At 45.9% G+C, this 25,941-nt stretch overlaps 12 protein-coding genes across 12 annotated transcripts; 5 read left to right on the top strand and 7 right to left on the bottom strand.

The window, feature by feature from the left end:
• Window positions 1-116: 116 nt before the first annotated feature.
• IMP21 (Imp21p) lies at window positions 117-1,175 on the bottom strand (the record flags this gene model as incomplete). Its single annotated transcript, XM_037285616.1, has 1 exon — window positions 117-1,175. The coding sequence occupies one exon, from the start codon at window positions 1,173-1,175 to the stop codon at window positions 117-119; it is 1,059 nt and encodes a 352-aa protein (XP_037141512.1).
• A 416-nt stretch (window positions 1,176-1,591) lies between these two features.
• RRD1 (peptidylprolyl isomerase RRD1) lies at window positions 1,592-2,782 on the top strand (the record flags this gene model as incomplete). Its single annotated transcript, XM_037285617.1, has 1 exon — window positions 1,592-2,782. One exon carries the CDS (start codon window positions 1,592-1,594, stop codon window positions 2,780-2,782), a length of 1,191 nt encoding a protein of 396 aa, XP_037141513.1.
• Window positions 2,783-2,846: 64 nt separating this feature from the next.
• PCK1 (phosphoenolpyruvate carboxykinase PCK1) lies at window positions 2,847-4,493 on the bottom strand (the record flags this gene model as incomplete). Its single annotated transcript, XM_037285618.1, has 1 exon — window positions 2,847-4,493. The coding sequence occupies one exon, from the start codon at window positions 4,491-4,493 to the stop codon at window positions 2,847-2,849; it is 1,647 nt and encodes a 548-aa protein (XP_037141514.1).
• A 621-nt stretch (window positions 4,494-5,114) lies between these two features.
• On the top strand, window positions 5,115-5,729 carry VPR1 (Vpr1p; the record flags this gene model as incomplete). Its single annotated transcript, XM_037285619.1, has 1 exon — window positions 5,115-5,729. The coding sequence occupies one exon, from the start codon at window positions 5,115-5,117 to the stop codon at window positions 5,727-5,729; it is 615 nt and encodes a 204-aa protein (XP_037141515.1).
• Window positions 5,726-9,271, bottom strand: HG536_0H02170 (PIN domain-containing protein; the record flags this gene model as incomplete). The annotated part of the gene is made up of 1 exon (XM_037285620.1): window positions 5,726-9,271. The coding sequence occupies one exon, from the start codon at window positions 9,269-9,271 to the stop codon at window positions 5,726-5,728; it is 3,546 nt and encodes a 1,181-aa protein (XP_037141516.1).
• A 417-nt stretch (window positions 9,272-9,688) lies between these two features.
• PCC1 (chromatin DNA-binding EKC/KEOPS complex subunit PCC1) lies at window positions 9,689-10,050 on the bottom strand (the record flags this gene model as incomplete). Its single annotated transcript, XM_037285621.1, has 2 exons — window positions 9,689-9,947; window positions 10,031-10,050. 2 exons carry the CDS (start codon window positions 10,048-10,050, stop codon window positions 9,689-9,691), a joined length of 279 nt encoding a protein of 92 aa, XP_037141517.1.
• A 103-nt stretch (window positions 10,051-10,153) lies between these two features.
• HG536_0H02190 (uncharacterized protein) lies at window positions 10,154-11,326 on the top strand (the record flags this gene model as incomplete). The annotated part of the gene is made up of 1 exon (XM_037285622.1): window positions 10,154-11,326. One exon carries the CDS (start codon window positions 10,154-10,156, stop codon window positions 11,324-11,326), a length of 1,173 nt encoding a protein of 390 aa, XP_037141518.1.
• A 10-nt stretch (window positions 11,327-11,336) lies between these two features.
• On the bottom strand, window positions 11,337-13,037 carry MCM10 (Mcm10p; the record flags this gene model as incomplete). The annotated part of the gene is made up of 1 exon (XM_037285623.1): window positions 11,337-13,037. One exon carries the CDS (start codon window positions 13,035-13,037, stop codon window positions 11,337-11,339), a length of 1,701 nt encoding a protein of 566 aa, XP_037141519.1.
• Window positions 13,038-13,757: 720 nt separating this feature from the next.
• DXO1 (Dxo1p) lies at window positions 13,758-15,035 on the top strand (the record flags this gene model as incomplete). Its single annotated transcript, XM_037285624.1, has 1 exon — window positions 13,758-15,035. The coding sequence occupies one exon, from the start codon at window positions 13,758-13,760 to the stop codon at window positions 15,033-15,035; it is 1,278 nt and encodes a 425-aa protein (XP_037141520.1).
• Window positions 15,036-15,359: 324 nt separating this feature from the next.
• Window positions 15,360-20,807, bottom strand: MLP2 (Mlp2p; the record flags this gene model as incomplete). Its single annotated transcript, XM_037285625.1, has 1 exon — window positions 15,360-20,807. One exon carries the CDS (start codon window positions 20,805-20,807, stop codon window positions 15,360-15,362), a length of 5,448 nt encoding a protein of 1,815 aa, XP_037141521.1.
• Window positions 20,808-21,397: 590 nt separating this feature from the next.
• On the top strand, window positions 21,398-21,912 carry RPL40A (ubiquitin-60S ribosomal protein eL40 RPL40A fusion protein; the record flags this gene model as incomplete). The annotated part of the gene is made up of 2 exons (XM_037285626.1): window positions 21,398-21,405; window positions 21,534-21,912. The coding sequence occupies 2 exons, from the start codon at window positions 21,398-21,400 to the stop codon at window positions 21,910-21,912; spliced, it is 387 nt and encodes a 128-aa protein (XP_037141522.1).
• Window positions 21,913-22,075: 163 nt separating this feature from the next.
• On the bottom strand, window positions 22,076-25,369 carry SLN1 (histidine kinase; the record flags this gene model as incomplete). The annotated part of the gene is made up of 1 exon (XM_037285627.1): window positions 22,076-25,369. The coding sequence occupies one exon, from the start codon at window positions 25,367-25,369 to the stop codon at window positions 22,076-22,078; it is 3,294 nt and encodes a 1,097-aa protein (XP_037141523.1).
• Window positions 25,370-25,941: the final 572 nt, after the last annotated feature.

Here is a 25,941-nt window from a genome sequence, read left to right on the forward strand (position 1 = left end):
AGAAGGAGCAGAAAGCAGCGGAAAGCGAGCGACAGAGTCACGGAGATGACTCAATGCTTCCGGAGCAGGTAGCTGTGCCCTCGTAGACGGTTGTGTGAAAAAATCAGCCTCGTAGCTCACTCGGAGATGCCTTTCTTCTTGGATCGCTTGAGCTTCTTGCGGATGACCAGCGTGGGAACGGAGCAGACAAAGTTCTGGAGCGAGGAGAGGATCATCGAGAGAGAGCAGCACAGTGCGATCGGTTGTAGGGCGTAGATCATCTCGGTGAGCAGCTGCTTCGGGAACGGGTGCTGCAGCGAGAGCACGACGACGTCGAGGTCCTCGATGACGGCGCCGACGCAGTCGAACATGTACATGACGTGCTTCTTGATGGAGGCGACGTTCTCGGAAAGGGCTGTCGCGGCGCTGGAGAGGTGCTGGTTGTCCCAGTGGACGATGTAGAGAGTGTCGCCGTTGCCGATCAGCGAGCCCATCACGTAGGTGAGCGCGTAGTTCGACTCGCTGGTGAGGTCCGCACAGAGTATGTACGATCTTGTGGTGGTGGAGCCCTTGCCCTTGGAGACCAGCTCGATGGCTCGGCGGTAGCCGCCGGCCAGCGAGGTCTCCTGCACCCCCTCTGTCTCGCGGCCCTGGTTGGCCGCGACGTACTGGCGGATCCACGGTCTGCTGGACTCGAGCACTTCGTTGAGACTCACCACGAAGTTGGGGAGCACTTTCATGCCCTGGTCGTAGTCGAACTCTTCGTCGATGTCGACGTCGTTGTCGACATCGGTCACTTGCTCCTCGTCGGAGAGCTCTTCGTCGCCGCTGTCCTCCTCGTCGCTGGCGTCGCTGCCAAGCTCCGACGTGCTGGCATCCTCCTGGCTCGGCTGCAGTCGCATCGACGGATCCCGTCTCAGCACCGTCCATTTCAGGAACTCCTCCTCGGCGATTATACTAGAGACCCTGCTTCTCGACCGCGAGCGACTGGTCGATGCGTTCAGACCAGGCCCATTTCTCATCTTGGTACGCGACCGGCCTCTCGCTAGCTGTTCCGAGTCGAACTGTACGCCACCAGATCCCTGGCCAGTGCCGGTAGCGCTGCCCTCGCTCTTCGCCACCCCTCCGCTGTTCAACCGCGTCTGTGTTCCATCAGTGCCCGTCAGCAGTATACTCTTATGGCCCGGTAAACTCATCCTATCTGGCTGCCTTACTGATATGGTGTTCCTAAGGTGTGCTTCGTTAACTAGAGGTCCGAGCTCTTTAATTTCGTGCTTATCAAGACAGGCTTAAACTGCACAAACCGCAAGGGCAGGCCGCCATCGACGAGCTGATGGCGCAGCAATCTTGTGCGGATGCAATTGACCATTTTCCACTTTTCCTCGTCTTCGTAGCACAACTCTACGAGCCTCCAGCGCCGATATTCGAGCTGGCACAGGATTCGCTAGAGATTGGTCTGATATTGAAGTCTCGTCGTCTTCTAGATGCGAAAACCGCTTCTAGGTGATCTCTGTGGCCTCTTTTGTGGTCTTTCACTTGGAAGCCTTTATATAGCTGCACAAGGCATCGGATGGCTAACTCATCCTTGTGCAAGAAGAGCTGAAAACCAAGGATGGAGGCCGCTCCACACGTTGATATTGCTCGAACGGGATTCGAGAACCCGGTGAAATGCATCTTCGACAGCCAGGGTGTCCAAGAGTTCCAGCACTCAGTGGCTATCGAGAGGCTGAAGTACTTTCTGGTCAAGTATGCTCATATGGTCAACAGACAAAGGATTGAGCGTGGCCCATGCGGCATAGAGCTGGTTGATAGGTTTGTGGCGCTGCTGCAGGGGCTCTCGCGGCTGGTTGACGAGACGCCAGCACTCCCAGGGCCCAGAAGGTACGGGAACCTAGCGTGCAGGGATTGGCATCAGAAGTTGCAGTCGAACCTCTCAAACCTGTGGCAGGAACTGCTGCCCAAGGAGTACCATGGGGCTGTACCGGAGCTGAACTACTACCTGGGCAACAGTTTCGGCTCGTCTACGAGGCTGGACTACGGGACAGGCCACGAGCTGTCGTTTCTAGCAGTGGTCGGGGCCCTTGACATGCTCGGGCTCTGGACCAGCGAGTTCAGTGGCAGAGAGGTGCTGCTGATCTTCGACACCTATTACCAGTTAGTGAGGAAATTGATCACCGCTTACACATTGGAGCCTGCAGGATCGCACGGAGTATGGGGGCTGGATGACCACTTCCACATTGCCTATATCTACGGTAGCTCGCAATGGAGCAACGACCCCAATGCTCCTATGTTGCCACGGGATATCACTAACCGCACGATGGTGGAGAAATTCGCAGACACGAATCTGTATTGTCAAGCGATCAGCTTCATCTATCAGGTCAAGTCGGGACCCTTTGCCGAAAACTCTTCGATGCTCTACGATATTGCCACCACGGTGCATACATGGTCCAAGGTGCACTCAGGATTGCTGAAGATGTACTACGTCGAAGTGCTAAACAAATTTCCGGTGATACAGCATTTTTGGTTTGGAACAGGATTATATCCGTGGATCAACGCAAAGACCGGTCAGAAACTGCCCATATATGAGAGTGCTGAAACGAAGAACGAGATGTTTGCGCCAAGTGTCGCAACTGGCGTAGCAGCCATCTCAATGTGCCATCTACCAGGACACTCGATCCCGCATGCTAAATTAGCTCACGGTAGATATTCGCCAGTACGTGGCATGATGGCACCACCAAGCACCGTACCAACCAATAGTTGTTCCAAGATGAGGAATTCTACGAGAAACGAAAGACATGATTGAACAAATTTCTGAGTTATTGCCATATGGAATATATATAGATGTGTATGTTGAAGTTAAAAAACGGTTATACTTGAGGACCTGCTGCCAGAACTTCTGGAGTGGCTTTGTCTTGGTAGGTCTTAAAATTTTCCACAAACAATTGTGCCAAGTTCTTGACTGCGGACAGGTACTTGGCTTCGCCGCCGACCCAGTTCTTAGATGGATTCAGCAATCCAGATGGAACACCGCTGACCTTTGTAGGAATCTGTAAGTTGAAAATGGGTAGACTCTCATACGATTCCTTGGCAAGAGAACCGTCGTGAATGGCATCCAGGATGGCTCTTGTGTATTTCAAAGGACAACGGTTACCGCCAGCTACGTATGAAGAACCGGTCCAGCCGGTGTTGATCAACCAAGCATTGGCTCTATGTTCTGACATCTTCTTGGCCAACATTGTTGCATATTTCATAGGATGTAGCGCTAGGAAAGGTTGGCCAAAGCATGAAGAGAAAGTAGCCTCAGGTTCAGTGACACCTTGCTCGGTTCCTGCCATCTTGGAAGTGTAGCCTGAAATGAAATGGTACATGACCTGCTCCGGAGTCAATTTCGACACTGGTGGCAACACACCGGAAGCGTCACAGGTCAATAGGATCAAGTTTTGTGGATGAGCATCCGCTAGGCAAGGAATCTTGGCACTGGGGATGTAATCGATTGGGTAAGCACATCTTGTGTTTTCAGTGATGGAAGAATCAAAATAATCCACATCACGAGTCTTTGGATCATAGACCACGTTCTCCAAGATCGCACCGAATTTAATAGCGTCGAAGATCTCTGGTTCCTTTTCTGCCGTTAACCCAATCGTCTTTGCGTAACAACCGCCTTCGATATTGAAGACACCATGATCGGACCAACAATGTTCGTCATCGCCGATTAGTTTACGATGAGGATCGGCTGACAAAGTAGTCTTACCGGTACCACTCAGACCAAAGAATAAACTAACATCATTCTTTTCAATACCTTGGTTAGCGGATGAATGCAAAGTAAGCACGTTGTGGTGAACAGGCATCAAATAAAACATAACGGTAAAGATACCCTTCTTCATCTCACCGGCGTATTCTGTACCAAGAATGATCATCTCCATAGCTTTGAAATTAATCTCAATGGTAGTCTTGGAAGACATGCCTTCCGTGTGTAGGTTAGCAGGAAATTGACCAGCGTTCCAAACCGTGAAATCAGGCTCTCCAAAATGAGCCAGTTCTTCCTCGGTTGGTCTGATCAACATGTTGGTCATAAACAATGCGTGGTACGCTCTGGCACATACAACACGCACTTTAATCCTGTAACGAGGATCCCAACCGGCAAATGCATCCACAATGTAGAGATGATCTCTGGTTCTCAAATAATCAGCTGCTCTTTCACGGTTAATCGACCAAGTCTTTTCAGAACACGGTTTATTCACTGGGCCCCACCAAATGTTGTTCTTTGACGTTTCTTCCTCAATAATGCGCTTATCACGAGGTGAACGACCGGTCTTTTCTCCAGAGTACGCAATCAAAGCACCACTCGAAGAGATAGTCGTCTTCTTCTCCCCAAGCGCATCTTCATACAAGATAGCCGCTGGAGCATTACGTCTAATCGTAATCACTTCGTTGCTCAGACTCAATTCGTGTCTAATTTTTTGCTCAACCTGAGCAGCATCAGTAATCGGCTGTGACATTTTGGAAGGCGACATTTCAGATGGTTGAATTTTTTAAGACTAAACTCGCGTTTTTTATTCTTTATTGTTTGTGACCAGAGATCCAAGCGATAGAAATAAACCAGACGATTGGTAACAACTGGGACAATTCAACTGCCTTATATACTTTTCACACACTTCAATCCAGAGAAACAAACCGCCGAGCAGCTTTATTGGCAAGCAATCTAGTGGTCGACCGAACAAGCTTTCGCTAGCAGCGTACAAAGGTAACGCCGGACCTTAGGTTGGCACACAGTAAAGCCCTGCTTTGTCGCATCGCCGGGAGCGACTGGAAATTCGAGAAGGAAAATAAAAATGGTGCACAGCCGTGCGAGAATCTGCGGTTGATCGCACTCCGATCGGAATTTTTCGGGCGATGCGAATGTCCGGCCTTCGGGAAGTCTCGGACATGTAGCATCCCATTGGACCGAAAATCGGTCCAATGGAGAAGATCCTCCATTGAAGCGAGACCGCTCCCCTTTGTTACCCGCACAAGCATGGAGACAAATCTCGGTTCGACGCTTCTAGTAAGTCTTCTTGACTAACAAACAACAAATAATAATAACACATGAAGGGAAGGCCAGTCTCGCTAATGGCTGGGCGGCTATTTCGGCGGCTATGAGAAAAAGAGGGTTCACCATATATTCGGATAATAGCGGTAATGGCGTAGTTTCAAAGAAAGCACCGTTGGGAACATTGGCGACTGCTTGGGCGGCTCCCGCCACAAGGAAACCCTTGATGGCAACAGACGTGAATGTCTCATCAATATTTTGCAATGATTCAAAGAAAGTGCTCTCTAAAGATGCTGTGAAAGTGAATGGTAAAAGTGATGGTTCCATTACCTCGATGCAATCGGTCCTGGAGACCGCCAAAACTGTGCCGTCGTACGAAGCGACGCGATGTGCAGGTGTTACGAGAGTAGTTGCACGTGACTCATCAAGCGATTTACAGCGAGCAGTGGCTAGCGGCGTAGCGAGACTCAATAGTCGGCTTCGAGTGTCTGGGAACGTTGGGTTTGATCAATTGGTCGAATTCCAGGAGTTGATGATGTTGTCGGCGCACGAGTTGCTTGTTGTGGTCGACGAGTCTCGCTCGCTGGTGCTCCACAGTAAGAGCGCGCTGAGCGCGCAGCGAGTGGATCGCTTTGCGTCGATGAAGTTGGCTTTAAATTCACAATGCTATTATGTACTTTACAATGACGTGTATTGGTATATGCGATGGAAGTTTTTTTAGTTTGTGCAGATTTTGTTGTTGTATCCGATTGCGTTTGTAATGGCAAAGACGAATTTGGTCGTGAAGGTGGTGATGCCGTGATCCTGCGCTTTCGCCCTCATGTTGGCGTCATCCGTGACCAGCACTACTTGCTGGAGGTTTGAGGTGTCGTGAGGTTGGGTTGGAGATAGCCTTTCCTGAGCTTTCCGGACGGCTTCAAAAACAAACTCGTCGACATGTGAGCGCCACGTAATCTGTTCTTCGAATTCCAGGTGTTCCTCGATATGTGTGGCTACGTTGCCCGTGAACCGTAGTGGGAGTATTCTGCCCTCAGCGTACAGCTGCCTCACCGTGATGACGGCCCTTGTGGCAGCCTCTACGACGTTTTCATCCTTGGATTTTCTCAGAAATCGCAGCTCTTGGAAAGTAGTGAGGCAAATGGCAAACTGCAGAACGTCGTTGGACGCAAGCTTGTAAACATGTGCGAAATGTCTCAACCAAGTCGTGGCATCCAGCACAAAATGCGTGTCGCGCTGATTCATGCGGAAGGAGGTAAAGTCAAGTTTAAATTCGCCTGCAGTAACGCTCTGTTGCACACTTTGTTCAAATAATTTGCGCTCCGATAGGGCCTGTGTTGGAGGCCCAGTCTTGTCTTCATTTCGGGTCTCTTGTTTTTCTTCGCACCCGTTCGACGTGTATATCGATGAACTCACCAAATCTCCTGATCTATCGTAGCTGCTATAATCGAAAGCGGGTTTCCTATAACCTGGGTAATCGAAAATGCTCTCGTTCTCAATAACGCTTAAAGGCGGAGTGGCGGTCATATCGGCGTTGCTGTAACTGCTTTCCTCCATTCTCTCGATGGCATTGTGTAAAGCTGAGAAATCTGTCTCTGAAGATCGGGCGTCGTTCAATTTGAAACAGAAGGATTTGAGGAAATTGGCCGACAGTTCCTGGTGCCTACAATAGACCTGTGCACTCGAGCTGGTAACAATCCTAAAGTTGAATCTCTGGGAGATCCCTTTGAAAAGATGGATTATGCGGAAAGCTCGCTTCCAGAACTTCTCAGCCCTTTCATCCTCTTTGTCAAATCCAATCCCATCAATCGGTGCATCGAGAAACATATGATCCTTGATTCCAACGTTCTCATAACTGTCAACTTGCGGGCGATCCTTGTTGCAGATGACGTCAAACCAAAGTGTGCCCCAGCATTTCCAAACCTCTGGTAAGTCCTCATTCTCGTTAAAGTGCTCGACTAATTGTTCCAGATCTGTGCGGGGCGATTTAAAAATGGGAGAAATGGGTATCATATTATGAGCGTTGTCTAGCATGTAGGCCATCAAAACGTTCAAAAAGTTTACTATGGTATTCCAAGGGAAAATGCGATTAATAAATTCTGTCCAAAATTCACGACTTGCGCTGTCAGATATCCTCTCCACTCTGAGGGCGACGGCAATGATAAAATAAGCCCATGGCAGCAAATGGGGCAGTGCAACAACGATAGGACCTTCAAGGAACTTTCTCAAGACTATCATGCTGCAGTTCATACTAGTTTTGTTGAGGTACTTCAAGGAATAGATCCAAATGTCCAAAGATGGGGGAAATAACTGACACGATCTCAAAGAATCCAGATTATCAAAAAAATCCTGTTCTGACATTTCCTGCAAAAATGTCTCACCTTCGTCCTCATCTATGGCCATTGTGCTTGAGGATTCAGAAACCGCAGAGGATTTTACTCTTCTTTTCTCTTTTTTGTCCTTCCTTTCCTTTAAGTTCTTCGGTAAATCGAACAGCAGTGCGAAAGGGTTTTTTGGGTCGCCAAAGCCTATCAACTGCAATATATGTGACTCCGCAAATGCCGGTGCATGACGGAAAAAATACGTCAGTTGATCCTGATCCTGGCAAAACATTCTGCGAGTATCAAATATGTTTTTCTCGTTAGTGTCCAATCCAAACTTCTCACGAAAATAGAGTAAAACAACCGGGTGTAAGTCTGCGCTTTGTAGAAAACTGGGCAATAGCATAACTTCGCTATGCTTCAAGTATTCAATGAGTAGGGCATTCCTGTGATTTCCATTATTTCGCTCAACAAAGGCACGTTGATAGATGTTGTCTATTACCAGCTGCATATATTGTTGCGAGGGGATGAATGTATCTTGGCAAAAGACGCTCTTGCCCAAATTCACAAAGGCCTCCAACGTATTTTGCTGCACTGTCGACATATGGTAGTACAATTTGCCATGGCCATAAGTGTACTTCATAGCTTCAGTGTACCAATATTCAGCACTTAATTTCCAATCTATGAAGCTTGATGGATAGAGAGCTATAGCCATTCGCGAGAGATCGCCCAGCCTTTGGTACCACGGAATTGCATATCTTGCGGGGATATCAGCCAGCATGTTTGATATGGAAATGAAAGCATGTGTGATGAACTGGGCGCACACTTCGGGGTCCATGAAATTGGAAAAATTCTTCAGTACGTCCAGGAAGGTTATTGTACCATATACCCACAAACGCCTTTCGATTCGGTATATTTCTACAATCTCCTGACCTATGACGAGATCCTGATCCGATTGAGATGGGAGGAGCGCAGAAGTTATGAATGCGATGTAGTTGTTGATAAGGTCCGAATTCACTCTATAGATTGCCCATAATTGTTTCAACTCGGTTGTTTGCGAATTGGTCAGTTGAGAGCAGCGCTCCTGCAATTCGATCTCTTGCTTAACAATGATTTTATAGATATCCTGCAATTTTTGTACAAGTGCCTGACTTGATTTCTTGTTCAGAACTGCCACCGAAGGAACGTTGCCTTTGTTGGGGTCGTCTTCTTCATTGTTATTGTTATTGTTGTTACTGTTGCTATCGCTGCCACTGCCATTATGCTCTGTCCTCGTCTCGTTGTCATTGTCCTTCGAGTCCTCTTCCCCGTGATTTTTTCCTTCATCATTTTCGTTACCAAACGCTTCCGAGCTCTCGGCCTCTCTCGGCGGATTCGCCTGCGAGTTCCCGAAGCCTGTCTGAGACACATCCACATATGCTGAATTGTTCGCTTGCGATGATGCTAAATATTGGCATGGTTGCTGAATCGTGGCCCTGCTGCCTGCCAATCTCTGCCTATTGTCATAAACCGCCTTGGATGGCGTCTCCTCCTGATGGCTGGAACCGGTCAACGAGCAACAGCATGGCGACGCCGGATTACCACCCACATAAGAAGCTGAGGTACGCGGCGTCCTATCCGTTGGCCACTTAGTGACACTCTGGCCACGTGACATCGCTTGCGTCTTACTCGGCGTGCTTGGTATGCTATTGTTGTCCAGGTACTGCGGGAAAAGATGATCCTGATGATTGCCAAGTCGCCTCTTGACATATTGGGAGTTGTTAGAATTGCATGTACCGGAGCCGTGTCTTTTCTGACGCACAGCACCGGCCGGTACATCCCCTCTCGCTGCGCCTGACGACCGCCGTTTACCCATCGAGCTATTGCTGAGCACACCGATGGGATTTCCAGCGAAATCTGAGCTTGTTGGCAGCCTCTTTGCCCTGTAACTAAAACTGTCTAGCATACTACTCCGGATCTCTTCGCATCAACACCCAAAATCGAACTGAAAATTCAACCACTGATAGAAATCCAAAAAAGGCACCCGTCGGTCAAACTGTAAGTTGCTTCTCCTCGTTCCGTTAAACAAAACCCTCAGTTTGTTGCAAAATCTGCAACCAACACTTGCAAAGACTTTCCCCAAGTTGCCATCACAACTAACACATCAAATCCCCACCAGAATGTCCCCAAAATGCCCTTTAATAACCAACGATCAATGATTCCTCGACGTTCAATCGAAGCCTGTGCTGGAGGCGAAGGGGGATCGCCAGCGATACACTGATTGGGAGAAAGAGCTGTGCTAAGCCTTCGTCGTTAACGATCTCGAGCGTTCGGTCGTTCAAGCTCCGTCACGTGATCAACAGCTACATACGTAGAGAGCAGCCTATATAGTGGGAGATGAGCTGATTGGTGGACCGTCTAGCTCGTCGATGGTCTCTATGATGGTCTTGATGCTGTCTATTACGCTGCTGACTCCGACTCGGAGCACTCTGTCGTCGATGCTTTGGAAACTGACCAGTAGCACGTTTTTGGCTGTTGTGTAGTGCACTTGGAAATCTTGTGGTTTGAGTATTGGATCTGGCTTGAGGACTTCTTTGGCAATAGTTGCTTGTCGAGCGTTTTCGAACGGTATTTCCAGCTTTCTAGGGATGTTGTTGCCGGAGAGCAGGTACGTTAGTATAGGGGCAATGGGAGTTGCTTGGGATGCACTGGCGAGAGCACATACAGTGAATGATCGAGGCCCATTTTGGTTGGTATCGTTTCTCTGGATCCCTGTGTTGTGTTCGGTTGTTTAGCTTCGAGCCGCATCGACGATCTTAAGCTTACTTGCAGGCGTTGGTTGAAGCAGATGCGGTTTGAGAATAGCAGACAGGCAAGCGGCAGGATGGAGTCGACAAAGCGGACCAGGCTCGCGTGCATAGGTGATCACGAATTTTACGTGGTTACAAGGTTTGTCGGGCCGGTGAGGGTGTCGTTTGAGCTCGAAGCAGTGCCCGCTACCACACGTAGCGATGTGCCACCGGTTGCAACGGGAGAATTGGTCGTCATAGACTCAACAGCCTCGGGAAAGGGTAGAACGGCGCAGGATGACTTCTATCAGATCGTCATAGGACCAGTCTTCGAGAAGTTGAACCTTCACCATACGCTGATTAAGACGACGTCACGTGATAGCATATCTTCCTATGCTAGAACTCTTGACACCGGCCGTTCTTACACAGTTATGCTTCTCTCCGGCGATACTAGCATCTCGGAGCTCATCAATAATCTGCCTCAGAGATTTTGTGGCTCCGAGTTGTCGGTTCTGCCCTTTCCTCTGGGAAGCGGAAACGCTTGGGCGAGTTCGCTGGGATTCTTGGATCCCGCAGAAACGCTTCACTCGTTCTTGACAGGTTCGCTGTCTTCAAAGCACTTTCCATTGTATAGAGCGGTCTTCCCAAATGGCTACTCAATCGTGTTCTTCATCATTTTGTCCCTGGGGTTCCATGCCAACATGTTGCACGCTTGTGAAGCGCCGGAGTATAAACGCATGGGTAATGAAAGATTTCGCGAGGCTGGGGGCCGGGTTTTGGCGCAGTACGACCTTGATCTCGGCATCACCGCCGGCGGCCTAACAAATTCGTACTCGTATTTTGCTCTTATTAACACACCAAACTTGGAGCCGGCATATACGCCGTCGCCGCAGTCGAATCCGCTCAGGCACGAACTACATGTTCTGGCGTACTCGAGCAGTTTGGGAAAGGACCAACTGTTGGCCAGCATAATGAAAGGCTATCGGTTGAAGAAAGGCGAAGAATTACCGAAAGAGGCGGGCACAACGTACCTGCCAATGACCACTGACTTCGATGTGAAACTGAACATTGACCCAGAAAAGGCTCCGAGGTATAAATTTGAGATATGCTGCGATGGTGTGTTGCTGAACCTCTTGGATCTGCAATCAGAGGATACTGTTAAGAACACAATCCATATTGAATTCCCACACCATTATTCTGGTTTCAACCTGAAAGTACTGTCACCGAGGTAGGCAGCACTAGTCATATTATTTCTATCTCGCTTTCACTGCTATCAGAAAGGTCCTTCTCAGGCTTTTTACCAAAGGTTTCCTTCCATGCTCTCTCCCTTCCTTTTTTCCGGTCAATCAACACTTCCTTAGAAGGCTTTAGTTCAACTTTCTCCTTCCTAAAACTAAGCAGCGACGAAACTTCACGCTCTTTCTCATTAAATCGATGGTCATTGATTTTTCCTCTGTTCGTTCGCTTCAGAACATCTGCCATCCTGCCGTGTGTGGGATCAAATCCTAACCTTTCGATGAAGCCACTTTGAAGAGTAGCCTCAGTGGTCTGCCGAGCATTTTCGAAGTCCTCATGGTTTTTCATATCGATGCTCTTACCATTGACTAAATTAAGTTGCTTCTCGAGTAGCTTCTGCTTTTTGCGATCCTCAATCTTCCTGCGCTTATTGTCGAGGTTGTTTAATATGTCAGGATTTTGGAATTTGTCGTTAAAGAAGGCTTTGGCGGCATTACCATTAGTAAAATGTATGCCCCTCACATCAGGCTTCTTATCTATTTTCCTGGTCCGAACATCGGGAATAACTTTGAAACTATTCTGTGCTGATGGCGACCGACTGCGATATAACGCTGGTTGTGCGTCGATTCTAGTGGGTGCTCCCAAAGCGGAGGATCCGTTCAGCTCGATTCTCTTCGCGTGGTTACTCCGAAGTCTGGTTTCCTTGTGATAATCACAGTAAGTTTCTTTGGCCTTGTTTATCGGAGCTCCACATGCCTTCTGTTGAGATTTATTGAAGCCTGGGCACCAACCAATGTCACGACTTTGACCAATCTCTAAGATGCACGGAAAATCGTGCGAGATCCTCAGGTTGAAGGACTTGATGAAATTTCCTTTACCCGATGGCCTCCACGGCAATACCTCGGGGTTCAGTATCGCAACTATCGCTCCGACACGCAGGCTATAGTATCGCTCCACACTCTTTTTCCCAAATATATAAACCTCGAGATTATGCTGGAAATTTGTCAAAGTGAACTTAAAGTACTTCCTGGGCTTCTCAGCAGAGGTAAACTTAATCTCTCCCTTGCCGCTAATTATACCAACAGCTGCCCAGTTCGAATACTGCGGCTCGGAGAACTTCGGAGGCTTGACCTTAGCAAAGAGCTTATTTAGACGTAGTATTTTGATCTCATGAAGGGTTTCCTGCAGCTCTTCCTTGGGGACGAATCTCTGGCTTATCCACTGATCAGAGAACTCTTCAAGTTCATTTGTACTTATCGCTTTGTGTTCTCTCTTCCCGTCTGCTCCTCGAAAGGTATGAACCCTATCGCTCAGAAGCTTTTGATGCAGTTGCTGCCTGTTCTGTTCGTCTCTCTTGGAGCTAGTAAATCTGTCAATAAAGTACGAAGTGCTATTTGCCGGTATCTGAAGCTGTCTTTCAACCTTCAGCTCGTTCGGATTCTCGACAGATATGGCCCGTCTCGTTGGGGAAGGCTTCAGCTTCGCTGGCGCCACTGGCTTCTTGATAGGTGATCTCTCGACTTGAATTGCAACAAAATTGGGGTCTCTCCTCCTAATATGCGCCTTCTTCTCTTCTAACCTCTTCATCAGATCCTGTCTTTGCCGCTCAATCTCCTCGATCTGTTCCTCCAGCTCAAGCTGCTCTTCCTCTGCTGACGTTACCTGTTCATATGGATCATCTCGACCAACTTCTCTAGGATCGCTCATTCGGTTCAGCTATCTTGGGCCAGGTTGGTTGTTGATATCATCTTACAATGTATATACATGGCTCTTAACGCGTAGCTAGCCCAAGTAAACACAAAATACTGCCGCAGGAGTACATCCAACAGCGTGCTATGAGGTCCAGCCAACTGCTTGCCGTGCATTTGCTACTCTACGGGTCATGGTACCGTGGTCTCAGGCTTCACCTGGTTTAGTTTGATATGTTGAAACGAAAGAAGACACAAGGGGATAATTCTTCGAGAAGAGATATTCAATTGGCCACCCTCTGTTTGAGCAACAAGCTACAAGGATGGCTTTCAGGCCTTTATCGTTCCAAGGACTTGGGAACACGTCTAAGCAGTGTTTCGTGAAAGGTACCAGCAAACGAGCAAATACCATTGGGAGGATTAGCTGGTGCCTTAGAACGTGCTACGACATGGATAAGCAAGGCTCCTTGGCAGCTCAGAGGGAAACTAATGGCCAGCCATTCGTGAATGGCTAGATTACCGTGAAAAGCTGCTGATCACGGAGAGCTGAAGGACAGTAGCTTTGAAGATACTGCCATTTGTTTAGGATATCGGCGAGCAACTTATCGCTCGAAGATGACCGCCTTCTTATAGCTCCAGATTTGCCCAGTTTGTTCACTGACGGCTTGTTGGCGAGCCGGCTCAAGACATATTCATACTGGTTGAAGAAAAATGAACAGTCGGAAGAGTGAGTATAGCTATGACCATTGAGCACCCTCAACAAGATGATCAGGGCTTGAAGCAGAACTTAGAGATCAGGCCCAAAAGCAGCTATCTCAAGCCAAAGTTGGGTATGAAAGAGCGAGATTGCACAACTATGCCAAGACAAGGATTTACAGGCCAAAAAAAATTGGATAAAAAAGGTCCTTCTATCCCTTTTTCAAAGTTCAAGCACAGTGCTTTGAACTATTATCCAGATGTAATGGAGGAATTCTTCGAAGACATTGTGGAAGTTGCTACTTACCAGAACGATCGGCTGTTTCTAGCCGGTGATGGAAAGAAACCAATCTATCCATGTCTGCAGATAGTTGCCGCCCTAATCGCCGGAAACAGGGATCCAAAGGCCAAGATACCATACCTAGGCTGTAACCTGTATGAAGACCTTGAAAAATTCAAGCCTTTATCTGCCTCTGAGCTTGATAGCAGTATAGGCTGCTTTAAGTACATTCAGCGTATTGAAAAGCGGAAAATCAAAGACTTCAACAAAGATAAAATAACGATTATTTCGCCTAGGCACCATGTTGTGGATCTTGTGATGGCATTATTTCACGACGAGGAGGTGTCCATAATTTGCACGAACTTGGGCAAGGGAAAGCTCTTGTTTTCAGAGGATAAATCAATTGCTCAAGAGAGTGGTTTATATTCAAAGAATCCTATGACGAGAAAGATATGCTACAGTGGTTTTGCGCTGGAGGATAAGTTGACTACTTCACATGAAGGCAAAACGGGTCCCTTCTACTCTATCGTGGAAGGTAAACTCAATGATCGTATCACTCTACTTCTTCGATGTGAGATGGATGCCTATAACCCGATCTCTGAGGTGTATACGGAGCTCAAGTGCTTTGCGAAGCTGAATGTGCAGGAAAACGCGCATCGAAGAAAGCTTTTGAAGACATGGATCCAAATCGGACTGATCCCTCATTCAGATCTGATCATCGGGACCAGGGATACGCAAGTCGGACAACTGAACGACCTGAATTGGTACACTAAAGATACCTTGTGTAGGAAGTTCAACAATCCCAGCATCCCCCAAAATGATAGGTATTTCAACTTCAACGCCAGTATTGCGGTTGAATGGTGTTACCATTGCATTGAATCCATATGCGAGCTTGTCATGAGCAATTCTGGCAATTCGATAGACGACCCATTTCCCCAAATTGAATCATTTAAAATAACCATCGACAAGTTACATAACATTTCAGTGAAGAAGCTAACCAAGGTTCCCAAACATGTCCAGGTCCCAGGAAAATATCGTTAAGGGAGAATTGTGTTGATATACTTGAACCGCACCGCGAAAATCGTTGTGTGAAGTTATCAAATCCGCTTCGAAGGCCACGATTCGATTTAATTCCGAAATAAGGACCTATCCTTACTAAGTTAAGGCGCTATCAAAGCTTTTTTGAATTCTTGACATGTTCTTTCCCCTCAAGGTACTACGCCTGTTAAGACTAGCATTCAGGTAAATGCGGAACCTCCTGTGCATGGGTTCCCTAAGCCGAATAGTTCATCTTTGAACCACAGAAAAGAGTGATCATCTACAAGTATATAGTACAACGTCAGTTAAAATTACATGAATCTCCCTTCAATGATCGGTTTGGCTCGATTCTTGCTTTTCACGCTTCGGTCTGGTTCCATCATTGGGAAGACTATCTGCTGGTCTTTTTAGCGGACTTGCCTCTCCAGTTTGTTGGTAAAGGTCCTTAGAGTTTACAATCTGACCATCAGAGGTATTCTCCTTTTGTTGTTCCTTACCAGGCTGCGGTGAAGTGGACTCCAATTTGCCTTGTCGGTCGGAAGCTGCAGCGCCTACATCGGAATCTGATTTAGTATTTGAATGATTGAGTGGAATCGTAAAAGCGGGCTTCATTTCAAGAGCATTATCGTTTGCAGGAGGGCCTGATGTGAACGGATTGGAGCTGGATGGTTTTTGCAATTGAAAGCTTGGTTTATCCAGTAGCTTCAGAACTTTCTCACCGGAAACTGGAAGCTGAGTGGCTCCAATATTTACCCCATTGCGTTCATCAATCTTGGAAGGAATACCGTTATTCTTTGCCGGCGCCACCGGCTCAGTGGATGACGGCATACCCTTGTTGAGTTGAGCTTCAAGCTTTGAGATTTTTCTTTCGAGAAGAGTGCTTTTCATCGCAGCCTGCTGTTTTCCTTCCTCAAAGGCTTTCTTCTTGACCGTTCCAAGAAGCTCTTCGTATTTGGTTTCAAATTCTTTCTGAAGTTCTTCCCTCAAATTTTCCTTCAGCGACTCACTTTCTTGGTTCGATTGCAGAGTGTTCTGGCTTAGCTTTCTTTGAAACTCCTCTTCGAGCTCAGCTTTTCTCTTCTCTAAGACTTTATTGATTCTCTCTTCGGTGGGCATACGTATGCGCTTCTTCAAATTTTCCTCCGCTTCTTTAATCCTCCGTAGAACGGCTTCCTCCTGAGTTTCTTCCCATCTTCTTTTGAGTTCGTTCAGATCTTCTTTTTCTTCCGAACTTGCTAACTGTGAGCTTAACTTAGCTTTTTCCTCTTCCAGTTTCTCACCGTATTCTTTTCTCAGCTCGTGAACAAAATTTATCTTCTCTTCCTCAAAATCTTTCTTCATGGACTCAACAATAGTCGATATATCCTTTTCCTGGCCCTGTTCCAGGGTGCCTGATTCTTTCTCTTTCAGAGCATTAATTTGCTGCTTTAAATTGCTTATTTCACCATTCAATTGATTTACCAATCCTTCAGAGTTCTGAGTAGTCTCTTGGAGCGTGGCTTCGATCTCTTTTGCCTTTTGAACGGCGGTCTCGAGTTCATTTCGTAAATCATTAATCGTTGCGGAATCACGATCCTTCTCAGACAGCATTCTCTCAAGATCGGTTACTTTGACTTGTGCTTCCTTCAGCATTTCTTCCAGCTTCGTCTTTGCGCCAGCAAGATCATTTAACTCAGCACTGAGATTAGCTTGTGTGATTTTTGAAGCGTTCAGCTTCTCGTGTGCCTGCTTTTTTAATCTATTAAATCGATCGTCCAAGTCAGTATTTTCTTTGATTCTTTGTTTTAGTTGTTCCTGTAGTGAAGCAACCTGCTCTTCCAGCTTTTTAAGCTCTTCCGGATCAATCTTTTCTTGCCTGCGCAGTATATCGTGGGAACGAGCCTTCCAACGTTCCGTCTCGTCACGCAACACTTCAATTTCTTGGTCCCTCTCCTCGATGCATCTGCGACAATTTTCAATTTCGCATTCTAGGGGCAAGATCCTATCCTGGAGATTCGCTAATTCCTTCTGCAACTCAACATTTTTCTCTTGCGCGGCGTTCGCCGCATTTCTGAGTGTAATATTACTTTCTCGCAAAAGGTTCATTTGATTCAGTTGTTCCATAATTTCCGAATGTTGCTTAGCAAGAGTAGTCTGATCTACATCGTCAGCCTGTGACTTCAATAATTTCTTTCTCATTTCACTCAGTTCGTCTTCTAGAGACAGCAGACGTTGATGTAAAACCTTTTCCTCCCTTTTGCTGACGGTGAGTTTCGTTTCAAGAATATCTCTTTCACGGCGCAGATTTGTCAGAAGTTCTCTACTTTCCGCGTGTGATTCGCTGCCTGTATTTTCAGCGCTGTTTGAAAATAACTGAATTTGGTCAAATAGCAGTTTATTCTGGTTCGAGAGATCCTCCATACGTTCCTTGTAGGTTTCTAAATCTCTTTCCAACTCGGCCTTCTGATTAAACCAGTTTTTTTCATTAGATTCGAGTAGTTCTCTTGCTTGATGCTCTGAAGCTTTCAGCTTTTGTGTCTCAATTCTCTCGGTCTCAACTTCGGCACGCAATTGACGAATGACTTTAGCCGCCTCTGCATGTCTCTGAAGCTCTTCTTCGTAATTCGATTGAGCAACGTTTGCATAAACCGTTTGTTGCTTCAGATCACTCTTCAGTTGATCTATTTCTTGCTTAATCTTCATCTCAACATTGTGAAGGGCATTTTTACTTCCTTCCAGTGAAAATATTCTTTTTGAAAGTTCGTGCTTCTCTTGTTCAGTCTTATTCCTTTGTGCTGCATATTCGTTGTTCAAAAAATCGATGTTGTTCTTTAATCGACTAATCTCAGACTCCTGCTGAGATTTTTCGGATAGCAGCTTCTTGATTTCGGAATCAAATTCCTCTTTCGCGCAATCATACTGACTCTGCAGCTTTTGATACGATTCCTCAACTGCAGAGGACATTTCTTTGTATTGTTCAACCTGTGAATAAGCGTGTTTGAGTTGCAGCGACATCTTTTCAAGATTGTGACGTACCTTCAGCTCGCTTGATTCAGCGCCTACAACATCCTCGGAAGGGCCCTCTGCGGAATTATTGCTTTCTTTTTCTTCAAGACGTTTTGTAATGTCTTCGATATGTGCTCTCAGTTGCCCGATTAAGGCCTGCTTCTCAGTAATTTCCTTTTGCAATTGTTTTTCCTCATCTCTCATCGTATCCATCTTAGTTTGATACCAAACAATTTGATCATCCCTGGATAGCTCAATTGTCCTTATCTTTTCCTCTTTGGACTCTATCGTCGATGTTAAATTTGACAAATTCTGCTGCATTTGGTTAAGTTTTTCCTTGTATGATGCATGAGTGTCTTTCAGAAGAGTTTCACGTTCCGACTGTAAGGTTTGCAGCTGGGTTATTACAATAGTCAGGGAGTTCTTCTCTTCCATAAGCTTTTGAAGGTTATTTTTCATGGTTTCGTTAGATGCCATCAAAATAGACTTTTCTTCTTCTAGATAAGCAGCTTTCGATTCAAGAACTGATAGCCTGGACTGGCAGGCTATAAACTTGTTTACTGTTTCGGTTGTTTTCACCTCCTGACTGGACATGTTATTCTCTAGATCGTGAAATCTTTTCAGCAGCTGAGCATTTTCTTGCTTGGCCATCTCCAAAGTACCTTGAAGTAACTTCAATCTCTCCTCTGCCAATGTTCTTGATGATCTCTCTTTCTCAAGAGTGACAGTCAGGTCAGTTTTTATTTTATGCAAGTTTTGAATTTCCTCGTTGAGAATTTGAACATTTTTTGAAGCTTCAGCAGATAAGGTAGACAAGCGGTGTTCCAAATCTTTTATCAAATCTTCTTTATCTTTATTCAGGCTCTCAAATTGCCTGGCAGTTGAGCTCTCTTTAGCACTCTCTCTATCCGACAGAATTGCCTTGTATGCATCGCGTTCCTTTGTGATGATCTCCATCTGCGACTCCATCTTAGCGTTATATTCTTGAAGTATTACTATTGCCTGTTTGGCTTCGTTAATCGTTTCGTTTTCCAGGGAATCGATTTTCTTACTAGCCTTTAGCTCCTCTTCCTCCAATTTGGCTGCAAGGTTTCTTACAGTTTTCAGCAATTCTGAATTTCTTTGCTGTAGCGTAACTATGTCTTTGAATTCTACCAAACGTTCAGTTATGATCCTCTGTGAGTCACTGTCATTGCCAGGGTCCTCATTTTCGATCAGTCGTCTGATAAAGGCAGTTTCTTCGTCAGTAAGGGGACCTCTCGAGTCGTTGTGCACCGAAACGTTAACCAAGAGGAACTGCACTTGACGTGCTAGATCGGATCTTTGCCTGACAAGGGTATTTATATTTGTCTCATACTGTTCGATTTTTCCAGAAGCCACCTCTAACTCTCTGGTTGCCTTTTCCTTCTCGTTAGAGGTATGTTCAAGTAAAAGTGCAGCGTCATTTAATTCCTTTTCTAAAGCAGAAGTTCTATCCTTTAGAGAATTGATGAATGGGATCTTATACTCAAGCTCCACTATAAAAGACTCGACCTGTCGCTGTAGATTCTCCTTCTGATGTCTCTCTTTTATCAGCTGCTTTTTCAGAACGCTCAGATCACCATATATTCGGGATGACGAGAGATCTCGTGATGCTGGAGAAGCATCTTTCTCTTCATTCCCCTCGCCCAAAAGGTCACGCACAACCGCCTCTAAACGCAAGCACTCATGCTCCGAAGCTTCCAACTTTTGCTGCAGCAGAGCCACTTCATTTTCGCGTCCTTCTTTTCCAAGTGACAGTTCATTTTCGTTGTCGATGTCCGAGGCTTTATTATCGGCAGCTAGCCGTATCTCCTTTTGTAAAGAGCCGACTTGCTCTTCAAGAAGTTCTATAAGTTTCTGCTTCAATGACATTTCACGAGAAAACTCCTGTCTTTCGGTATTGAGCGTATCGCTCAAGCTTTTAACTTCAAGCAGCTTCGCTTGCAAGTCTTTTGAAAGTTCATGATTTTTGGCAGTGAGAAATTCGCGTGAAGTTTTCTCAACCTGGAACTCACTTTTGATGGAAGCGAGCTCCCTCAGTGATGCTTGTAGTTCCACATCATTCTCTTTCCTATACTTAATGAATTGTTCGGTTTTCGTCATGATATCCTTCTCCAGCCATTCGTTGTTCTTGGTGAGTAGCGCTACTTGCTGCTTCATAACTTCAATTTCAGACTTATTGCTCAGTTCCTTGCTTTTGTAATCTTGGATCTCGTTTTCTACCTCTAAAAGGCGCTGGCGGAGGTGCTTACTCTCTTTGAGCAGATCATTCGTTTCTTTCTTCGAAGCTTCCAACTCGCCTATTTTTTCGTCCAGCAGCTTGACAATATCTTGCTTGCCGGCTATAAGTCCATCTTTCTGACTCTGAACATCCTGCAACTCCCGTTGGGCTCTATTCAGTTTATTTGTAGCCAATTCTTTTTCAGCGGTCAACTGAGAAACCTGCTCGCGCAACCGGATCTCGGCTTCCTTACCACACTCTTCATTTTTCGTCAAGTCTTCCACTTTTGATTGCAAAGTTTCCACTTTCCTGGAGCACAGCACCTTCATCTCATCAATGGTAGCATGGAGTTTCATATTGTTAGACTGTAAATCATTGAACTCTCGAGCCCTAGCCAGTATACACTCTGTCATCACGTGATCTGTTGTTACCGAGCCCAACTCTTCCTTGGAGACTCCTAGAAAGCCGGAAAGTATCCTGGAAACCTCATTCTCAGCATTAGGACCGGTCTCTGTCATTTCATTAACAGCAGTGGTTCCCTCTGACATCTCACCTGTAAAAAAGTTGGCGGAACCAGCTGTACGTAGAACGCTCTTTAGTAAGTATTCACTGGGCTTTCGCACTTCGGATTTGCACAAGCACGAAAAAACAAATTCCAATGCTCAGCGAGGCCCTGTATCCCCACGCAATGGCGTCTATTTGAAAGCTCTTGCAAAGCGCCTCCCAGGTCTTAACGTTAACTTCAAACCAGTCAACTAAATGGTTGAACCTTTTCGTGAATCCAAGGAGGGTAACTTGAAATCGCAGGACTATCTGGGTTCAACATCCTGACATCCAGGACTTTCTCATTTATTTATTAAAAGCTCTGGGTGTTCTTTGAACTATTTTTTTTTTAGCTCTAACGATGGACTTTGCGGGCCCAGACGCATCGTGAAACTTTGCAGCCAGACTGGCAACTCAGCGACTCGCAGCGCCCAGGCCGACCTTGGCAGTAGCGGAGGGAGGTGGTCAGTAGTGCGATGCTAGCAGATGTGCAAGGTAGCTCGTCAATACTATCTATTCAATAGCGTAGTATATTGATAGTGAAACTTGTATTCGAAGCTTAAGTTTGAAGGTTTAATCAAACCAAGATTCAAAGATGCAAATGTATGTGGAAATAAATGTTAGAGGATAGATACGGGTTCTAAAGCGATAATAGAGAACTGTTCAGATTATCCTGGTTTTTGAGCGCAATGAAATACTAACGATTTTGCCCTTGTGCTGTTACATGATAGTTTTGTCAAGACTTTGACTGGTAAGACCATCACTTTGGAAGTTGAATCTTCCGACACCATTGACAATGTCAAGTCGAAGATTCAAGACAAGGAAGGTATCCCACCTGACCAACAAAGATTGATCTTTGCTGGTAAGCAATTGGAAGATGGTAGAACTTTGTCCGACTACAACATTCAAAAGGAATCTACTCTACATTTGGTGCTAAGATTGAGAGGTGGTATCATCGAGCCATCTTTGAAGGCTTTGGCTTCCAAGTACAACTGTGAGAAATCTGTTTGCCGTAAGTGTTACGCTAGATTGCCTCCAAGAGCCACTAACTGTAGAAAGAGAAAGTGTGGTCACACCAACCAATTGCGTCCAAAGAAGAAGTTGAAATAATCGTTTTCGCATCTATACTACCCGAGCATCTGGTGCGGGTGCATGCGTTTATGTTCAATTTCATACACCTTTGTATACGTTAAATAATTCAATTAACCCGTGATAAGGTTTGCACATTAACCCAGAAATTGAGATTACTTGAATATTTACTGTCTACAAAGGGCTAGGTGTCCTTGTCCTTGTCCCTATTCTTGTCCTTGGGGCAGTACTCCTCTATAATGGTCCTCAGTCTCGGCCTCTTGATCGGTTTCGATAAAAATCCGTCCATACCAGCTTCAAGACATACTTTAATGTTGCTGTCATCGGCGAAAGCAGTCAGCGCTACAATTGGATATTCATAGTGTAGATCTTCCCTGATCATCTTAGTCGCCAATAACCCGTCCACTTTGGGCATTTGAACGTCCATGAAGATTAAACTGTAATGCTCACCGGTTTCTTGCAGCGCTTTGACTTTATTAAATGCATCCTGTCCATCGCAGGCAAGTTCGATTGTGTCCAGCCCTTCGAGGACAAGCATCCTCTTGATGACCTCTTGATTGACATGGTTGTCCTCTGCAACGAGGATCTTACAGCTCTTATTCAAGTTCGGAACTGTATCGATTTTTCTGCTGGAGGAAGCAGTACCAGTACTTTGTAAGAACGGTCGATTGAGACTCATATTTCCGACGCTGAACTCACTGTCGCTGCTCTTAAGCTGCTCGGAGCCCTTGTCGCCGGTTCTCGGTGCCACAGTCGATAGAGATGATCTGGATTTTCTACTTTTAATACTCTTGGCAAACTTAAACTTGACTCTCCTGTTTTTCTTACTCAATGGGTTGAATTCGTCTTCAAAAGGATTCTCCTCCTCAAAAACTCTCTCCTTGGTTTGCGTCAACGGAAGTGTGAATGTGAATTTACTTCCTACGCCGAGCGCAGATTCTAGCTTCATTGTGCCGTTCATCATCGAAGCAAGCTGCCTACAGATGGATAAACCGAGCCCTGTGCCACCGTATTGTCTTGAGAGTGCCTGATCGCCCTGGACAAAAGGCTGAAAAACCGACTCATGCAGGCTGGGATCTATCCCAGGACCTGTGTCCTCTACCTCTATTTCTATAACCCAGCTTTTGGGCTGCAAGAGGGCAATTCCGTCCTCGCTATCACTTGAGTTGGTTGGCTTTCTGAATTGACTGTGGAAAATGGCATCGTCATAGGACGTCGTACTCATCGATATGAACGATTTTTGCTCATCCGAATCTTGCCGCCCAACCTCCTGTGATGCCTCTTGCATATCAGTTTTTTCACTGTCTGACGCAGACCCTTCCTCTTCCTGCTTGTCAATAGCATCTTGTTTCAGCGTTTGCTCGCAAAAGATTTCAGGCTCATTCTCACGAATTTCCGACCCGGGAACAACGTAAACCACTTTATGACCAGCTTTTTCACTTCTTTCACTGTCATACTCTCCTAAAAGCCTTATTCGAACGTCGACCCTGCCATCCACTGGAGTGAATTTTAGCGCATTAGATACCAAATTCATCACAATCTGAATTATCCTGTTTGAGTCTCCATACAAAATCATCTTCCTTATATCATTCGGCCAGAGTGTGATAGACAGTCTGACGCGCTGGTCTTTAGCGACTTTACCAAAAATGGACTTTATTTGTAATGCAACATCCGTAATATTGAAATCTCTTTTCTCTAACTTTGTTCTCTGAAGCACATTCTTGGAAAATGTCAGAAGTTCGGTCAAAATGTGCAGCAATAGCTCTCCAGATCTGAAAATCAGTTTGAGACTATTATGAATTTTGCCTATATCCCTTTCTTCCATTGATATGGCCGTCATACCAAGAATACCATTCAGCGGCGTGCGCAACTCGTGGGAAATATTGGCAATGAAAACCGTCTTGGCTTCATTTGCAGCCTCAGCTTCGATCTTGGCAGCCTCAAGTTGCTTAGTTCTTGCCCTAACCCTATCTTCCAGTAGAGCATAGTGCTGGTCTAAGGCGTCGGTCATGGTATTGAACGTATCAGTGAGTTCTGAGAATTCGTCTGAGAAAAATCTTCGATAAACTGGCACTCGTGCCTCTATTAAATTTGAAGATGTCATTAATTTTTTGGTTCTATCGGATCGTGCTTCATTGACACTGCTCAGACTTGAGGGTGTCATGGCATGATCACGATTTGAAGATACTTCGGAAACAATACCATTGCCTGCAGGGCCAGCGGGAGGTAATGGATCTTTCTCTTCTCCGAAGGAGGGTGAATGAAAAGAACTCCCTCCACTATACCTTCGTCGTACGATTGAGCTTTTCCGGCTCAGAGAGGAGCTGCCCGGTGTACTTGGCCTCAATCCCCTGCCCTCTGTGATTATTTCGGTGGCTTTCTGTAGGCGAACAATAGGCTGAACTGCCCAGTGAGCGAGCGGGAAAGTTACAATGCATATGAAGACTCCAATGCCCACCACTACCCCGATAATTATCTTTGTTAACCTGGTTGTTGGTTCCGAGAAGACCGACTCCGACTGCGAAACGATCGCAACCCAATTCACCAAGGCGAATGTACAGGGCGAGTACCCTATAGCCGATGACTTGTAGTAAAAGAATTTGGCATCTTGGACTGATCCTGCCTTGCCTTGTCGCAGAGAGGCGCTCAGAAATGTGTCGTTCGGGATTGGAAAGGTGCTATCCAGGATTGTAGGCGGTAAGCCGTAAGGCGCAAAAACAAATCGGTACGATGTTATTTTATGATTCACCTCGTCATACACAGCGGATATTATCGCAACATTGGATTTCTCGAGACCTGTTCTGTCATCAAAAAAGCTCTTCAGACTGTCAGCAGACATAATGATAGTAACGTAACCGTAGACTCTCGGTTCGGTCAAAATAATAGAAGGATTGGCATAAATCGGCAGGGACATGGACATCAGGTAGGATGATCCGTTCAGCACTGGATCTGTCAGGATTCCGTCTGTTTCCAGCGATGAGGGTAGCGCCATGTCAGTTGACAAAGGCATGAGCCTATTCAGAATATCACCAGGCAGGGCGTCTCCCGTTCCATTGTTCGTTGCATTCAAGACAGGATGGAATCCTGCATCGTAGACTCGAGCAACAGAGAATAACGCAGACGAGGTTAAAAACTTTTGCACCGCACTTGCGGCATCAACCCAATTGGCATCCGTCTTATTCCCTGAGATGTAGTTCGCCAGTGCTGTCTGTAGAGTATCTCTTGATGAAAGCCAGTAGCACTGGAAGTATAGATAGTTCAAACTTTGATCAATCTGAGATGATTTTAATTGAGCGGCAATGTATAAACGCTCAGATCTTAGGTTCTTATAAGTAGAGGTGAAATATACACCAGTAGTAACAGCCAAAATGATCAAAGATACCAACGCCACAATACTCACCAGGGCCGTCAGCTGGGTCCTGATGCTGATCCGAAATGGTGGTGAAAACTTCTCCTTGATTAACGAGGTAAGTCTCATCTCAGATTCGTTTCTATCAGATTGCGCCACTGAATGGCACCACTGAAACTCTGGTCTAGCTGCAAACTTCAAGTAGTCTTTGTATTTCTTGTCTGCATTAATAGTTGAGTTCTTCAATGATGCAGAAGGCGCGGCTTGAAGTGGTTAACCATTAGAAGTGAAAACTCCAGCAATATCGAAGCGCAACATTGGACGGACCATTTCTCGAATAAGTCGTGGAACTTGCCGTTAAAAGCCTGCTTAGAGCTTTCATATGATGGTTCTAAGAAGGCCTCTTGGTTTAAGGAGCAATTAAGCCTTCTAAGATGCAGCCGTAGATCTGTAATCGTGCCAGCCTCTTAGGTTCAAGCAATCAAGAAGTGGATGACATGTGGAAGAACGTTCGTTCTTGTAAGGGAGAGGATTTACAGAAAGAGTTTTGTACTGTCTGTACTTTCGGTTTGAAAGTTAGTTTTCGAAAGCACAACGTGAAATAAGGGCATCCTGTCCCAAAATTCAAACCAGTTACGTCTATATAATCCTACTTACTAACTTGACCATCCATATGGTGACAGTTCCCTTGGCTATATTAT

This window comes from Torulaspora globosa, chromosome 8 (assembly GCF_014133895.1).
Source record: "Torulaspora globosa chromosome 8, complete sequence".
NCBI classification, from domain to species: domain Eukaryota; kingdom Fungi; phylum Ascomycota; class Saccharomycetes; order Saccharomycetales; family Saccharomycetaceae; genus Torulaspora; species Torulaspora globosa.